The 18,469-nt window shown below is 39.6% G+C and overlaps 1 protein-coding gene across 10 annotated transcripts in view; it reads left to right on the top strand.

Annotated features, from left to right (window-relative positions):
- The window catches only part of SEMA5A (semaphorin 5A), a 327,683-nt gene that overhangs the window by 186,568 nt on the left and 122,646 nt on the right, over positions 1 to 18,469 (top strand). For all 10 annotated transcript variants that reach the window (XM_051611951.1, XM_051611950.1, XM_051611954.1 and 7 more), the window contains 3 exons: positions 8,997 to 9,282; positions 13,565 to 13,700; positions 17,022 to 17,226. In XM_051611951.1, coding sequence (XP_051467911.1) covers positions 8,997 to 9,282; positions 13,565 to 13,700; positions 17,022 to 17,226 — 627 coding nt within the window. The remainder of the gene's footprint in view (positions 1 to 8,996; positions 9,283 to 13,564; positions 13,701 to 17,021; positions 17,227 to 18,469) is intronic.

The following is an 18,469-nucleotide window of genomic DNA, read 5'->3' on the forward strand; positions in this document are numbered from 1 at the left end:
CTCAAGTCAGTAAATGTTTGATCTCATGCCTCAGTGTGAAAGTTTGTGTTAGTCTGTCATGTCTGTTTGCTTCATTTAGCTGATAAAAGGGCAAAAACAGATTACAGAAAAAATTGGAGTCCAAATCAATCCCTTTCTGTTTCATCACATGGAGAAGCACTGGGACATTTGGCTTCATAATTTTCCTGATGACTTTGCTTGCAATTACTTAGATCTCCAACTATCCTGAAATACATTGTAGCTGTTTTGTTTATCCTAGACATACAGTAATAGATACTATTAGAACATGTTTAATAAATAAAAACTTTGTTCTAAATGTCAAGCCACTTCATCAGTAGGCAGTCCATAGATGATTAAAAAATAATCTTACATCAGATGTAGCTGCAAAACAGAAAAAAAAAAAAAATAAAATCCATACCGATTAGAATCCTTTCCAGCTCTAAAGAACATAGAAATGTTTGGATTGTTCTGCTCTGCTGGCAGACTTAATATTATCATTTTGTCCTCTTGCTGTCCTAAGCATTTGGTTATTATTTACTCTTAAAATAGTTCTTCTGAGACCCTTTTTAAAAAATGTTTCACTTAATAAAAAGCATACTAATCTAGAGTAGGTACTTTTAGTCTTCACAAATAACAGTAAAAGTAAAATTCTTACACAGAATTGGTGGTTTGGTTATCAGGGTTTAATACAGCTCTGAATCCATTCCTATTACAGTTTGTTAGCAGACTTTTATTATAAATCTTGCTGCTAGCGGGGTAAGTGGAGAGATATTATGACCTAAGAACAAAAAATTAATCCTTTCACTTTTGCTTTTAAGGATGAATGGAAATGGCTATAGTAATTCAAAGTCATCCCATCATTTTTCCATTTTTTAATGTAAAGCCTTGTGCAAGCTTTTCTTATTATGTAATATTTTATGTAACTCAAAACAGTGTGTTCTGGAGATGTACAGATAATTCTTTAGCTTTCAGATAAGAGACCTGACTGAAAATATCCAAAGCATATGCTATCAGTTGTTGCATGTTTTGCAAGAAGAGAAAGAATTATTTTCTTTTGGCTGTGCCACCCATAAGGTTGATTCTGTTCTTATGTGTGTATCTTTTTTTTTTTTTTGCCAGTATCCTAAAATGGGAGGGAAATGCCTTTTGGTTTTGAAACCTATCCTTAGGCTTCTTCAGTGGAGCTGCTACTAGAGGAAGAATTTGAGCAGTTGTGCTGTGTTTTTCCTATCACAGCTGTACATTTTCTCTCAGATGGCAGTGACAGAGTAGGAGAGCAGTAAGTTGATTCAAGATGGAGAAGCTTCCCCTTACTTTCTTTCTCCAAAGTCAGACTTAAGTTATTACAGAACACCTTTGTAGCATTTCGTCACCTGTCTGAAATAGAATCATAGAATCATTTGGGTTGGAAAAGACCTTTAAGATCGTCGAGTCCAAACATAAACCTGAGACTGCCTAGTCCACCACTAAACAGTGTCCATAAGCACCACATCTACAAATCTTTTAAATACCTCCAGGGATGATAATTCAGCCACTTTAGTGAACAGCCTGTTCCAGTGTTTGACAGGCCTTTCAGTGAATACATTTTTCCTAATATCCAATCTAAGCCTCTGTGGCCATTTCCTCTCATCCTGTCACTTGTTACTTGGTAGAAAAGTCCAACTTGTTTCAGGTAGCTGTAGAGAGCGATAAGGTCTTCCCTCAGCCTCCTTTTCTCCAGGCTAAACAACCCCAGCTCCCTTAGATGCTCCTCATGAGACTTATTCTCCAGATGCTTCACCAGCTTTATTGCCCTTCTCCAGACACACTCCAGCACCTCAGTGTCTTTCTTGTAGTGAGCTGCCCAAAACTGAACACAGTACTCAAGGTGTGGTCTCATCAGTGCCAAGTACAGGGGGACAATCACTTCCTCAGTCCTGCTGGCCACAGCATTTCTGGTACAAGCCAGGATGCTGTTGGCCACCTGGGCACACTGCTGGCTCACATTCATCCAGCTCTTGATCAAAACCCTCAGGTTCTTTTCCTCTGGGCAGCTTTCCAGCCACTCTACCCCAAGCATGTAGCATTGCATGGGGTGATTGTGACCCAAATGTGGGACCCAGATGGTGGAGAAAGGCAGCACTTCCCCTGAAGGTGAGATTTTTTTTCCTCTTACCTACTGTAGGTAAACCAGAAAGGTCCATTTTCCATTTATGAAAAGACTACTAAAGAGGGCTACTGAGGGACAGAGCCTGTTCTTTTATTTCTCATCTAGCCTCCTCATGTCAGTGCCAATTGGAGAGGCTGAACAAGGAAGGAAGAAAGGCACCCCTGCAGGCAGATCATCTGTGTCCAGCTGCAGAGAGGTGCAGCAAGTGCCTCAGCCTCATTAATGCTGCAGAAAACTGTAATTCACAGAGAGAATGAAAGAACTTAGAACTCAAATATGTCTCAACCAGGGAAAGGCAGAAAAAGGGATGAATTTCAGGGAACATGAACACACAAAAACCAGCATTCACCAAAGAAAGGAGTAGGACAGAGATAGAATTGAAGTGAGAGATAGAATTTCGGTAGCAGATGTACCAAGCCGTAAAGTGAGAAGGAAAAGGGCTCATTATGAAAGTGAACTCTGGTTTCCTTTCTCTTATGAAAACACCAAAAAAGAACATCAGGGAAAAAAAAAAAAAAGAGAACCAGGTCTGCAAAGAAAGCCCTTTGATCGTCTCCCTCACTGCAAAACTGGATCAGAGAAAAAAGTAAATGGCAGTCCAAATGTTTGGAGGTAAATGAGCATGCCATCATAATTGGGTTTTCTTTCCATACCATACCTGATGGTTTGTTAAATCTGCTTAAGGAATACTAAGTTGTTTTTTTTCTTGAGTATGTGGAATTCTAAATCATGAGTTTTAAGTATCCAAAGAAACTTCTGCAGCTTTTAATAGATCCCTATAACCAAAACCTCCAGAGGTTCTGAGTAAATTAAGATACTCCTCTATATTTTTGATCCTTATCCCTCTCCCAATGTCCTGCTAATCAAGGTGTCTATCCAGTGAATATAAGTGTTACAAAGTCCACTGAACTCCAGAGGCAACTCTCAAGGACTTGAGCAGGTAATAGGTCAGAATAAAGAATGGTTTCTGTTACTAGGTTTGTCGCTGGCAAATTCACATCAGCAAAATGATACAATAAGTTGCAAAATGTCATGCCATATAGCATGCTTTACCTGGAAAATTAAGGGGATTTATTTGAAGTAAACAACAGGAAATAAGGAATTTTATAATACTATATTTGAAAACTGTTTTTCAGAAAGGAAATAATTGCCTTTCATAATTTGTGTACATCAGCAAAATGTAATGTCTAATGAGTGCATCCACTTTTATGATTATACTGAATTGTATTATAAAATCTAAACATATAAGCTAGCAAAATAAGAGAAGATTGGAAAAAATGTCTGGCATACTCAGTTTTAGACTTCTTTGCAGTCCTTCCTGTTCCAAATCCATAGCAAAAGAAAATGAATGTAAAAGAAATCACAGAGAGCTGAGACATTGCAGAAGAAATAGCAGTCAAAGTAGACTGGTAGCCGGCTAGCTATGCTATGACAGACTATCATTTTAACTATGTGTTCTAGGTAATTATGAAATACAGAGCAAAAATAGCTATTAATAAACAATTATTTCCACCAGTTTTATATCAGGACTTCAGATTTTACAGTTCAGCTCCTTAGGATGGATATAACTATGATGAGTACAAGTTACATATTACTTTTAAGATGTTTAATGCTGTAGGAAAATTTTACCCCACCATTTAGATTAATCTTTAAACATTCATGAACCATCATGCCTTGGTCAGCCTAATACAAGATCTACACTGTTATCCAACAGCTGCAGAGGGCTACACTAAATTAATATGCTTAATTAATATATGGTGAAGGCAAAATGCAAATAAGAGATTAACTTCATTAATTATATTGGTAAGGTGAAAGACAATAAAATAGAATGGCACATTTGGAGCTTAAATTCTTTCCATTATTTTAAGCATCCATTTTGGAGAACGCTTCTCACTGGAGGTTGAGCCTTTTTCAAAAAACTCAAAGACATCTTCCTAGGATTTAATGTTGTTGTTTAAGGTCAGTTGGCAACAAAGAATCATGTGGCTGCTCACTTGCTTCCCTCCACTCCACCCTGGGTTGATGGGGAGGAGAATCAAAAGATAAAGGTAAAACTCATGGGTTGAGCTAAGGACAGTTTACAAGGTCAACACAAAGCAAAAGTAAATGATTATAGAATCATAGAATGCCAGGTTGGAAGGGACCCCAAGGATCATCGTGTCCAGCCTTTCTAGGAAATAATATAGTTTAAATGAGATGGCCCAGCACCCTGTCAAGCTGAGTCTTCAAACAGTCCAATGTGTTGAAATCCACTGCTTCCTTTGGAAGATTACTCCGATGTCTGTCTGTTTTCATGGTGCAAACTTTTCTTCTGGAGTCCAATCACAGTCTTCCCAGGAGTAACTTGTACTCATTACCCTTTATCTTTAAATGTGACTCCTTGTAAATAGGGAATCTCCCATCTTCTTGGTTGCCACCCTTTATGTACTTGAACATGGTAATAAGGTCTCCCCTAAGACTTCTCCGGGCTGAACAAATGCAGTTTTCTCAGCCTTTCCTCATATGGTAGGTCCTCCAGTCCTCTAATCATCCTTGTGGCCCTTCTCTGGACCCTCTACAGCCTATCCACATCCTTTTTGTAGAGTGGGGACCGAAACTGGGCACAGTACTCCAGGTGGGTTCTGAAAAGCGCTCAGTAGAGTGGGATAATGACCTCTTTATCTCTGCCTGTCATGCAAGAGAAAATACAGAGCGATTGATGCACAATACAATTGCTCATCACTCAATCCGATGTGCATCACACTTACAAGCCACGATAACCCCTCCCCCAACCACCACCCTCTAATTTACATACTGAGCATTATATCATATTGTATAGAATATTGCTTTGGCTAGTTGGAGTCTTCTATCCTTGCTGTGTTCCCTCCCAGCCTCTTGTGAAAATTAAGCCTATCCTAGCTGAATCGAGGACAAATGCCAGTAACTGTCTGGCTGAATACAAATACTTGGAAGAAATGGATCTTTAGAGGCCAACAGTGTGAGAGTGTTATTCACTGATCTAGTGAGCTCAACGAACAAGCTCCAGACATATGTTTTTCAGTAATAGACCAGTATTTAGACATCTAAGATTTTGAATATGTTACACATGCATATATCTCTGTGTGTGTCTTGTGTATAGGTATAATCTGATCTGTGTCTAGATCTAACAAACTTCTAATTTTAGCTTTCTTTTCACACTTCTTGGACTAATTTAACTTTTTACTAGGTCTTTGAATGCATTGCACTTGAGATGTGTCTCATCACTTTTCACAGAGACAGTCAGTAGAAATTGCAGCTTTTCTGGCTGAGAGTAGGCCTGGACCTTATAATCATTAAGGTTAATTGCTGTTTCCTCTAGAAAGACAGATTATTCCTTGTCATTTGATTCACTCTGGAAGCAATACATGCACTACCTTGGAAAATTAAGTCATACTAATCTACTTCAGAGGATGTGCTGTTTTAAAGAGTAAACAGCTGAAGCCAACTTTCTTGCTTCAAAGCTCAGGAAGCAAGAGGCCAGGACACCCACAGCCGCTCTCACAGAGCTTTCTCAAGCTGCTGTTTCCCATCTCTCTTCCCAGAGAAACTTTCTGTGCAGTTCCTCTCATCCTTTTACCCACTCAAACTACATCTACACCACTAAATAAAACAGGTCCAGGATGTAAGCTTACATATGACACCCTTGGTCATCCATACTGCTTAACTCTTGGCTCAATTCCCAGCCTTTTTTTGGACCACTGCAGCCACTGCTTTCCCAGTGAAAAATGGGATTTGACTCAGAGAGAAACTTGCCTTAGAATCCTGCCTTACCCACCAGTGTAGGTGGGGCTGCACCATGTGGCTCCTTCTGCCCAGCAGTGTCCCATCCCATTCCCAGTAAGCTTTACAGTCCTGAATTCCTGAGTCTGTACTTACACTGCCTCCAGGGCATGCAGCCCTGCTTTCATGCCACAAGAATGCCATTCTCTGGGCTGCAGCCTCAGCTTGTGCTGAGTGGCAGAGCTGCAGGCAGTCCCTACAGGAATAGTTGACACTGTCAGATGGCATCAACCTGTGGCTGGTCGGGTGGTTAGTATGGACTTAGTCTCTTTGTCTCTGAGTTCCCTGGGCAGGTGAAAAGGGAGAATAACCTAGAAGGACCCTTCATTAAGAACAGAAATGGTGTTCCCTGGAAAATGTAGGTTTTTCCCCAGCTTTTAGAAAAAAACAAATTATTTCACATTAAAGTGCTGTCTTGACTTCATAAGGTTCAGTCATCTTTTTTGCAGTACCTTAGACGAGTCTATGGGGACATGTCCTTGCAGGACAGTCATGCTAATTTATGAAGGAAACTGTAGAGATTCCCAGGCTTTGCACTGAGTAAGCAAAATTCAGAAATAGCACACTACAATGTGTTTCACCCGAGGCAATGCTAACCAGCCACCTAGTGCTTTCAGAGCATGGGCTTGTGTATATGCTCCATGTTGTTTGCTGGAGATCTTTGCATGTCACATTCACAAACTCATTTTCTTGCTTTCCTGATTTCATTGTTTCTATTTAATTTGGGAAAGACTAGTAATCCTGACACATCCAAAAAAATTAATATATAAAAATGTATAAAGGTCATATATAATACTGGTAACATTACTGCAGGTTGAAAATCTCATGTTGTTCCATACTAGCTGTATCCTGTCTGTGGGGAATGGTCCATTCTCTTTCCCCCCAGAGTGAATACCAGAATCCTTTCACTTGTTCTGGTGATCTAATAACTAACTGGAACTATTTGCAAATTCAGCAGAAGAGATTCACTCCATTTGCTGCATTAAAAACTTTTATGGGAAGGCCTCCATGTCAACAAATAGCAGTTCACAGCACTGTATCTGGAAACATGAACTCAATTTTCCTAGACATGAATATTCTTTTTCCTTTGAAACCATTCAGTTAACTTCTCCCAAAGAGAAGATGAAATATATGAAGTCTGACATCATAATCCTTCCACATCTACAGAACTCCCTGAGGTAGCTCTGAGATTATTACATTTCATGCAAATCAAAACAGTTTTCACAAGTCTCAACAACGTGTCACATTTTCATCAGTTCATAATCAGTACAGTATATGCATAGGTATTTGCAGATGTATATTTTGTTTCTCAGTTTTGAATCCATGAAATATTAATACTAGTTTTTATTTATACATATATTACGATTATCAGTTCAACTTTAAAATATTGTCTCTTGAAAGACTGACATGGATTTTTCAAGAAACCTAAAGACATTCTGAATGCATTTTATATTTGTTTTTAATTATCATATGAAATCATATGTAGAGTGATTTGAATTGGAAGGGAGCTTAAAGATCAAGTTCCAAGCCCCCTGCATGGGTAGGGAGACTCCCACTAGACCAGGTTGCTCAGAGCCTCATCCAGCCTGGTTTTAAACACTTCCAGGGATGGGCCATCCACAACCTCCCCAGGCAACCTGTTCCACAGCCTCACCACCCTCACAGTGAAGAATTTCTTCCTAATATCTAACCTAAATCTCCTCTCTTTCAGTTTAAAGCCAGTCACCATTGTCCTGTCTATATGTGGCCTTGTAAAATCTCCCTCTCTAGCTTTCCTGTAGGCACCCTTCACGTACTGGAAGGATGGTTTAAGGTCTCGCCAGAGCCTTCTCTCTCCGACTGTCTCCATAGCAGAGGTGCTCCAGCTCTCTGATCATCTTTGCCACCCTCCCCTGGACTTGCTTCTACGAGTCCATGTCCTTTCTGTGTTGGGGGCTCCAGAATTGGACACAGTTCTCTGGGTGGGGTCTCACAAGAGAGAAAAGAGAGGGGGAGTTACCTCCCTTGACCTGCTGGTCATGCTTCTTTTAATGAAGCCTAGGATATGGTAGGCTTTCTGGGCTGCAAGCACACATTGCTGGCTTCTTACAGTTCACGAAAGTTTTCTTTGTACTTCATTGTTCTCCACAATTTGAGTGCTTCCAGTAGTGTTTTTGCCTCTGCAGTGAGATACTGTTGTGCCAGTATACAGGCCATTTTATATCAGCAGATCAAGGGAGGTGATGCAAATGCACGGGCACTGTGTAACTTATGACAGCTCAGGATAGCAACAGGTTCTCCTCAGAAGATTTTTGTTACTATCTCCTGGCGAAACACCTGTGCAGATCTGAGTGTGGGGAAAATGTGGTGTGTTACAGACTAATCTCAAGGAAGTGCTTAATAGGATAATGAGTGAATGTTATAGGGAGGAGTGAGAGAGCTATCATATCTGCTCAGTTTCAAATATTCCAGGCAGCTGATGACTACTGCTGCCAAAAACAACTGCCCTGGAGACTCTCAGCACAGCAGATAGAGAGGCACGCAGCACAAGAGGCCATGTAAACTGGGAGCTGGGCCTCTTCTGGAAAGGATGTGTCTGACAGAGTTCGGACTGCTGTGTAGAGATGCCAGCTTGCTTGTCTTTTTTTTTTACAGATTTGAGATGTTTCTGCAAAATGCTTAGATTCAATTACACCAGCTTTTTTTCAGTACAGTAGTGCCATCAAGAGATGTTCACCTGTTTTTCTTTGGAGTGCTTCCTCACAATAGATGCTTTTAAAACAGTTTGGTTGTTTGTTTTTTTCCACTGAAAATAAAATTTGAAATGCAAACAAAAAATGTGCTTGTTTCTCAGGGTACCACTGTTAGGTAATGTCTAGCCATGTTCATGGAGCTCATAATCCTTGCTGCACTTGACCTAGCCTGCTCAGATATCATGGGGCAAATCCCCTGCTAGGACAGTAAAAAGTGTGTTTTTCTCTCTCTAATGCTTAAGTCCAACTTCCATGTTAATGTCAGTGCATATATCACAAAAAGGCGATAAATAATCTTTTTTTTCCTTTATTTTCAGAGCCAAATTTTGTGTCATCTTATGACATTGGGAACTTTACCTACTTCTTCTTCCGGGAGAACGCAGTGGAACATGACTGCGGGAAAACAGTCTTCTCTCGTGCTGCTCGGGTGTGCAAAAATGATATTGGTGGCAAGTTTGTGCTAGAGGATACTTGGACTACCTTCATGAAAGCTCGACTGAACTGCTCTCGCCCTGGAGAAATTCCATTTTACTATAATGAACTACAGAGCACTTTCTTTCTGCCAGAATTGGACTTGATCTATGGGATTTTTACCACTAATGTGTAAGTAAATTCCATTATATATTTTATGTTCTTGTTATTTGTGACAGTAAAAACTAAAGATTCTAAACTGCTCTCTTCTGTGTATTCTGGTTCCATATGCCCTTGCAAGTCACTGAGCAGTCTCTGACACCTACCTTCTATAAATATCCATTAATCAGGTGGAAACAGTCACAGTTTAATGCCAAAAAATTACAATCCTCAAGTATTCTAGACAGAGAGCATGAATTTGAGCTTGAGCTGGTTTTCATGCTTTTGGTATAGTCTGTTATTAACACATGTAGGGCATTAACACATGTAGGGCATTAACACATGACCATCTGAAGGATGTGAAGGTGCACAAGTCTATGGGACCAGATGGGATTTGTCCATAGCTCCTGAAAGAAGTGGCCAATGAAATTGCAAAGCCTCTGTGCATCATATTTGAAAATTCTTGTCAGGCTGGAGAAATCCCCCCTGACTCGAAAAGGGGAAACATAACTCCCATTTTCAAGAAGGGAAAAAAGGAAGACGCAGGGAGCTATAAACTAGTCAGTCTTATCTCTGTGCCTGGCAAGATCATGGAGCAGATCCTCCTGAAGGCATGGGGAAAACAAAGGGGTGATTTGTGACAGCCAGCCTGACTTCACCAAGGACAAATCCTGCCTGACTTACTTGGTGGACTTCTACAATGGGGTCACAGCAATGGTGGACAAAGGAAGAACAACTGACATCATGTACTTGGACCTGTGCAAAGCCTTTGACACTGTCCCACACGACATCCTGTTATTGCAACTGGAACCATACAGATTCGATGTGTGGTCCACTTCTTGAGTAAGGAACTGGCTGGGTGGTCACACTCAAAAAGTGGTGGTTAACAGCTTGATGTCCAGGTGGATACCTATGATGAGTGGTGTTCCCCAAGGGTCAGTACTGGGACTGGTGCTGTTTAAAATCTTTGTTGGTGACATAGACAGTAGCACTGAGTGCACCCTCAGCAAGTTTGCCCATGACACCAAAATGTGTGGTGAGGTCAACAAGCTGGAGGAAAAGAATGCCATCCAGAGGGACCTTGACAGGCTTGAGAGGTGGCCTCATGCAAATTGCCTGAAGTTCGACAAGGTCCTGCATCTGGGTCAGGGCAATCCCAAGCACAAATACAGACTGGGTAGGAAATGGATCAAAAACAGTCCAGAGGAGAAAGCCTTGGGGGTGATGGTGGAAAAGAAGCTCAACATGAGCTGGCAATGTGCTCTTGCAGCCCAGACAGCCAGCTGTGTCCTGGGCTGCATCAAAAGAAACTCAACCAGCAGGTCAAGGGAGGTGATTCTCCCCCTTTTCTTGGCTCTCGTGAGACCCCACTTGGAGTACTGTGTCCAATTCTGGATCCCCCAACATAAGAAGGACATGGAGCCCCTGGAGAAAGTCCAGAGAAGGGCCATGAAGATGATCAGAGGGCTGGAGCACCTCTCCTATGAGGACAGGCTGGGAGAGTTGGGGCTGTTCAGTCTGGAGAAGAGAAGGCTCTGGGGAGACCTTATAGTGGCCTTTGACTACCTGAAAGGGCTACAGAAAAGCTGGGGAGGGACTTTTTAAAAGGGCTTGTAGTGACAGGACAAGAGGTAATGGATCAAAACTGGAAGAGGGGAGATTTACGCTACACATTAGGAGGAAATTCTTCAGAATTTTAGGAAATTCTTCAGACACTGGCACAGGTTGCCCAGGGAAGTTGTGGAAATCCCATCCATAGAAGTGTTCAAGACCAGGTTGGATGGGGCCCTGAGCAACCTGATCTAGTGGGAGACATCCCTGTCCATGCAGGCAGTTTGGAACTAGATGAACTAGGTCCCTTCCAAGTCAAACTATTCTATATGTTTCTATGATTCTTTGATCTTCCAGACTCAGGCTTGGTCCTGGGCTGGCAGCTCAGGCTGTGAGCATTGACTAGGGAGGAGCTTCCTGCACTCAGCTGTAATGATTCCTGACTTATGGCGTAGGATGATGAGCTTAACCCAGTTCCTGCAATGGAGTAATGTAATGAATCTAAATTCTGCTTTTTCAAAGAGAAAAGCAGAGACTTTGGGACTACTGGAGTAAGAAAATTTTATGCTGGTTTTATCAGTCAGTTTATTTTAATTGGTTTCTTTTACTGGCTAGTTTGAATCTTAGATGACAGCTGTTTCTCAGGTGGCACGCTCATACTCTGTTCAACATCACCTTTCACAAGAAGTCAAAATAGCCTTGGCATCCTCCTGTCACAAAAAGTCTGACCGGAGGAATTCTTCTCCAGAAAATCCACAGGGCGATGGAATGGGAACGATGCTCTTGTCTTGGAGGGGCTGTCCTAACAATGAGGGGAATTATTAAATATTTTTCTGTGCTACAAATGCCACAGTTTTTTTGAGGTTGAGTAAGGATACCAGGGCTGCCATCAGCACACACGAGCTGTTCTGAAAATGGACTTGCTAATGTAAGACTACCTTTGCACATAGAAGTAGACAGTATTTGAAACCTTGCTGCTACTTCCTTCTGCCCCAGTGGCTCAGCATTCTGCCTTGTCCAACAGAGATGGAATATTCAAAGAGGAATTGATGACAACTATTTAGGGGTGGGGTTTTTTTTAGAGGTCTATTTAAATTATATTTGTTCCTGCCATCAAATATTGTAACTAAATTTTTGCACATTGCTGAAGTGCCCTAAACTTAGGATTACTTCCCCATTCTGAATACCTGTTCACAGATACCTGCACAACCCGTATGATCTGCCTTTCAGGCCTGCAAGCTGACAGTGGAGGGATGCCAGGGTTTCCCATGGCACGGAACAACATATTCCTTTCTAACAGTAGCATTCTTCAGTCTCAGTATCTTCACAATTGCAATGATTTTATTGTACCCTGGTGGGTTTTCTTCATATACCGTTAATATACTTTAATATACTTGTAGGGGAAAAAATAAAGAATATCTGTCAATATAGACTGAGTAATAGCAAAACCTCCACCCTTTGTGTGTGGTTGACTATTAAGTCCGCTATAGCCACTGTTTCACAATGAAGATGATTTTGCTTCTTTCAGACTATCCAAAAATCTATAAGCATGAATTTAATTCCTTTAACGACTCCAAGAAATTCAAGAAGACATTGGTGTAGTTAATAATATTAGTGAGCTGCATTTAGTGATAGTTTATATAGGGAAGGACTTATCAAATCCAGTGACAGTTGATTCTGCAGAAATTGCTAGCATTAAAATTCAAGTTCTGGTGTTTCTTTGAACTAAGAGTGAAAAGCGTGAGAAAGCAAATTACTCTTTTTTCCTGCTATAAAATCCATATATCCTAACTCTTTTTATAAGCTGTTGGTAGATTTGATCCACTGGAGTTATTTTTTCTCTCCATCATTTTGGAGTTTGTATAGTAGGCTTTCTTAAGACTTCTGTAAATTACAGGCTACATTAAAAAAAAAGGGGGGTGGGGGAAGAAAAAAGGGGGGAAAAAAAATAATGTTGTATGAGTTAATTGTCAGCAGTTTTACCTGCATTGGAAATTTGTGCAACCGTCACCATCATTATCTGTCCCTTTATCTCAAATTGTGGAAAAGAACAATGCACTTTTCCATACTATGAGCTCTCATAGTCACTGGATTATATTCTTTACACTGTGCAGAATTAGTTTATTGTCATGTATATCACACTTTCAAGACAAGAACAGGAAATTGTAGGTTTTGCCTGGCTGCTGTTTATTTCTGTTCGTTCCTCTAACAGGGTAGCTTGTAAAGTATGTAGTTCAAGTTGTTTTCACTTGATGGGTTTCTGGAACTTGCATTCTTATTCCTGTAAAACAGCTCTTGGAAGACAGAATTTTAGTGCAGGTGTCTTATCTAAGAGTTCCACAGGGTCTAGAGACACACCATCAAGGAGTTTGAATTTATGGTTCATGTTTCTTCTATACAACCAATGAATGAGCCCCAAGAATAATCCCATCCTGAACTTTGTAACTAAAAGAAAGGCATCCGTAAAGCTTGTGATGATATATTGACATTAGCTCTGAGGTATTAGAGCAGAAGCAGAAGGTAGGACATCCTGAGTTTCTCCCATATCAGCTACTTGGCAAGGCTGACAGCAATTTTTAATCCCGTGTCTGTACCTAAATCAGCCAATCATATATAATTATCTTGAGATATCATCTCCTGGCTAAATATATCTGCTTTGTTACTTACTTGAAGGATTGGAGAGTTAATGCCTTTTTTGTTAATTTTTCAGGAAATGAACTTCTTAATGTTGTTTCTTGGGTTGATGTGTATATTTCTTTTGCAGGAACAGCATAGCAGCCTCAGCAGTTTGTGTTTTCAACCTGAGTGCCGTAACCCAGGCCTTTAACGGACCCTTCAAATACCAGGAAAACTCTCGGTCTGCTTGGCTTCCATATCCCAATCCTAATCCTAATTTTCAGGTACAGATACATGAGAGAAGAATAGTAGTTTTACATGAGGTTCATAGTTAATATGTCTGGTTTTGCAGTATCTTATAGCCTAAGACCTTAAGAAATTACTGAAATAAACAGCAACAGAAGATCCCTTTATTTCAACATACTTAATTTTATCCTTCCACAAAATAATTTGGGTTGAAAAGCAGATGTGCTTTGAAGGGTAGGATAAAAAAGGCTTACTTGAATCATCTATCAAAATGGAACATTCTGGTTATCTGCCAAGGTAACATTAATTCCTGGCTGAAGTGTGATCAGACTGCTATTGGTTTTACTTTGTATTTGTGTTATTAGAACCTGAAAAGCAAACATTGTCTGATAGAAAAAAGAAAGGAGGGGGGAGGGGAAAGATAAAGCAAGCATGGTCAGGATTTTGTATATTTCCTATGCAACGTGGTCCACACTCCTTGAAGAGTCTGATTGTGACGCGGTGTGCCCCTCATTTGAACTTGTCAGCCTCAGAATGTGTAATAATCTGCAGTAGGCTGACAGTGTAAAACTTTTTAGCCCAAGGTGGGTCACTCAGTGGAACTTTTTACAAAAAGAAAAGGGTATTTCAGGTAAGCATATGCGTTTTTTCTGCATAGTCATTGCTCCTACTAGGGCAATTTTGGTGAGAGTGATTCTAGCAAAGAAAATTGAAGGGAAAACAGCATTAATTTAGTAATTAACAACAGTAGCTTTTCACCAGGGCACTGAAGTGTATTCACCTTTATCCACCTTTCACCCTCCCTTAATCTCAATGCAATTTCACAAGTTCAGTACTGTTCCTATAATAACCTTCCCTAACTTCTTATAAGAGTCACGAGACTGCCAGCATGAAGCAGAATCACCCTTTGGGGATTGTAGGTAGTTTTAATTAGTTCCTAATTTGTGCAGATGGAAGAAAACAAGGCATGGAATTTGCTCTGAATAGAGGCCAGATCCACGTTACCTTTCCTAAACAGTATGTTTGGCAATAGCCCCAAGTGACAAGATACTATTTAAGTAAGCCACATTGCAGAAGTGGGCTATATTTGTCTATAACTTTTTACGTATTGTAGAAATATTTGTGTTGCCAAAGTAGTCATAGTTAGAGGGTCTCAATAAGGCTGGATTTTTGAAGGAGAAATTCTGAAGAAAGGCTCATATGTAAAAATTCTGTCTTCTTTCTGACTAGGTGAGCAAGGCCAATAGAAGTTCTTAAGCTCTCCCTACAAACCTTGTATTAATCTGTTGCTAATTATTGTGAGAACACTCCATACCGAATGGGACATAGAAAGAAAGGTGACAGCCTGATGGCTGTGTAAAAACAGCTTAAGCCTCTACTGTGTTGCTGGTGCTCATCTCTTAAGTTCCAGTCAAGACTGAAGTGTTGAAAAAATGTCCTTCTTGGATATTCTGGCTGATTTTAATACATATGCTATTTCATCGGGTTTACAAGAAGAGTAGCGACAGTGGTATCTCATTGAGCAACAGCTTTGCAGACCAGTGCTAGTGTTAAAAGCTATAATGCAGCCTCTTACAACACAGTATCCAACCAACAGACACTGACTCATCTCTGGGTATCATTAATGAGGTGAGACTTTTACTCTTTTACAGGTGCTTTTATTCTGTTGAACTTTCTGTTAGTTTTCTGGCTCCGTAGCTGCAGCAGTGATGAATACCAAAAGCTACTCTAGTGCTTAGAGCTACATGTAATCATTTTTGTGACTTGAAGGTGCTTTAAAGTACATACTTCACACAGATGAGATATATTCATTGACAGAGTCACTGATTTCCTTCCCAGAAAGAAGGACTTTTCTTTTGTAAAGTCCGTATGATAAAATATCAGAAGTTCTGTTTGTGTAGCCTCAGAAATAGATTTATCCTCAGAGTATTCACCTACTCAGGATTAACAGACAGAAGTATGTGATTTGAAGGAGGACTACTGCTATGTAGTGGTAGTTGCATCAGACATTTTATTTCCAAGACTGGATTATATTAATGAAATATTTTCCAGATTACAATACTGTTGGAGTCCCAGTTTTGAGGAACTGGTTTTTTTCCCAGGGATTGTTGCTTTTCTCTTTACACAGGAGAATTCCGATCGTAAGACCAAGGACCATATGTATTTCAGTGTGCTTTGAATGTTCCAGTTGGAATCATTCCTGCTTGATAGATTCAGATAAATTCTTCTTTGGCATAGTTTATTTTCTTCAGTGACCTGACATGCAAGGTGCTTAAAGAGCAAGTAATTGTTTCCTGTCAGTTATTTAACTGTCTTTCTTCCTCATATGATCTCTCATTCTGAAATTATTTATTTGAATTTTTCTTAACATTTGTGGAGTTGGAATGATCGCGTAGTTTCAGACTGAAATCATAGCAGTAATTAAAAAAAAGGCTGGTAGGTTTTTGCACACTGTAATATTTTGTTCATTACGTAATTCATGGCATAATTTATGACATGGAGTGGAAAAGAACAAAAAAGCACTTCTTAGCTCTGCCTTTCACGTCACCAGCCTATTTGATAAATGTTAAGTAGTGCTTTACTTCTCTGATGCAATTATGCGTAACCATGTGGATGTTTACATATTCATATGTACTAAGCAGCTTTCTCTTTTATGTCTTCTGTTAGCTGGAGACTTAAACATAAAGGTGCTAAAGTGAACTTCCAGTTATTTTGCTTTGTTTATTATTGGTGGCATGCCCTTAGTGAATGCTTGCTTGTAAGGCAAGAGTACTGTTTTCAGATACAAAATACAGTCAGTTCCAAAGCATAAATGCCTTTGCTGTTGATAACACTTTGTAACTGGGGCTCTGCACTATGCGTTCTTGGGTAGTAAACACAGGGTCTGAAGAAGCTGCTGTAAGTGAGCGTGGTGCTTTCATTTGGGATTTCTGTTGGACCCTGGCTGTGGTAGGACATGGGATTTCCTTTGAAAATTAGTGGTATGATTAGGACTGTATCTGTTTAAGTTACAACGAAAACTAGTCAGAAAATTCTGTGGTTTGTTGGATGGCAGTTTTTCTCCTTGCCCTGTGAAGATAGGATATAGCAAAATATTACTATAATGCACTTGTGGTGTTCAGTCAGGTGCTCTTCCATATTGTTTAGAATTAGGGAGCCTCCACAGTACTCCATAGGAAAGCAAAGCTTCCTCAATCTGGTCACAGTCTGGTCATCACGAAAATGAGACCTAAAAGTGGAAATCCACATTGACACTACTAGATATACTCTGGTTTTTTATATTCTTATGCTGTAAATCAAAGAATAAATCTGTTGTTATTGTTGATGCATATAATAATCTTACTTTTCTGTGTTTACAGTGTGGCACCATGGACCAGGGTTTGTATGTAAATCTGACTGAGAGGAATCTTCAAGATGCACAAAAATTCTTCTTAATGCATGAGGTCATTCAACCAGTTATTCCAATTCCTTACTTCATGGAAGACAACAGCCGATTTTCGCATGTGGTTGTGGATGTTGTGCAGGGCAAGGACATGCTTTTCCATATCATCTATCTTGCCACAGGTATGGACTTTATTTTGCTGTGATGACTGCAAATGTTTATGAGGTGTAGAAGTTTTAATGTTCTGTGGATCAGTTATGAAAGATATATAGTGCACCTTGAACAGCAGCTTTTCCTCTTTGAGAGCATTAGCTCGTACCTTCTGCCTTTTCTGAGTAGGTGAATTCAGCAGTTTGTGATGTCTTTGATTATATAATACTGTAAACTCAAATTTTGATGTCTGTTTCCTATTCTTTGAAGGTATGAAACCTATATGCTCTTGAGGGAGCAAATGGCTGGAAATTCTACAAACAGGACTTCACAAGTTTCTCTGTCTTTTTTTCTTTTTATGTACTTCAGGGTACAATCTCACTTGAGATAAGATGGTTTAGAATCCTCTGAGATCAAACTAACTTGACAAATAAGGAACACAATTACTACTATTGCAATTTTTTATTTTTATGCTCATTAATATTTTACTACTTTTCATTTTCCTCTCATTGTTAGGTCATGAATTATGCAGTTTTACACCATACTTTACTATTTGCCCACTTATATATGCGCTTACCAGTGAAACAAAAACAATCCTCCACCCAAAATTACCTTGGTTAGAAATACTACTTTCTTGCTTCAAAATTTCAAGCTTCTTAAAAATAGATAGGGTGTCAGAGGACTTTTTTTGCAGAACAAGGATGTCCTCAGCTAAGACGGAAATGCTAGCTTGGAGTAACATATTTAGAAACTTAGGGGGAGTAACATGTTTAGAACCCTAGGGTATTTCTCAAATACTTACTCCTATGCACATTAGTAGGGGATGGATCATCAAAGCAATGGTTTGTTAATGTGTAAATTTTGCTTCATAGTGAGTAGGCCCCAAATACGATAAAAGGGAAAAAAATCTGTTGTTCAACAAGAGGAAAAAAAATCCTAATCCTATTTATTTGATCTTACAATCAGTGAAGTAAACTTCAAAATTGTCCTTGATTCAGTAGGAACTAGCTCAATCCTTTTCATTTCTAAAATTATTTACTAATGCAAATTGTATATTCTACAGCTTATAATTTTTCAAGAGCCCAAGAAAAATGTGCATTGTGATTTAATATATGATTTAATTTTCCCTTCAAAACGTTATACTGTTTTTCAGAGAACATAGTTTTGAGTCTGAAGAAATGTTACTGTGTTTTGTTACATTCAAGTGAGACAGTATTTCTTTGCATATTATCGTTGTAGCTTTCTCATTGTGCTTCTTCAAAGACAGGCAGCAGT

The sequence above is a fragment of the Apus apus genome, chromosome 2, assembly GCF_020740795.1.
Source record: "Apus apus isolate bApuApu2 chromosome 2, bApuApu2.pri.cur, whole genome shotgun sequence".
NCBI lineage: Eukaryota > Metazoa > Chordata > Aves > Apodiformes > Apodidae > Apus > Apus apus.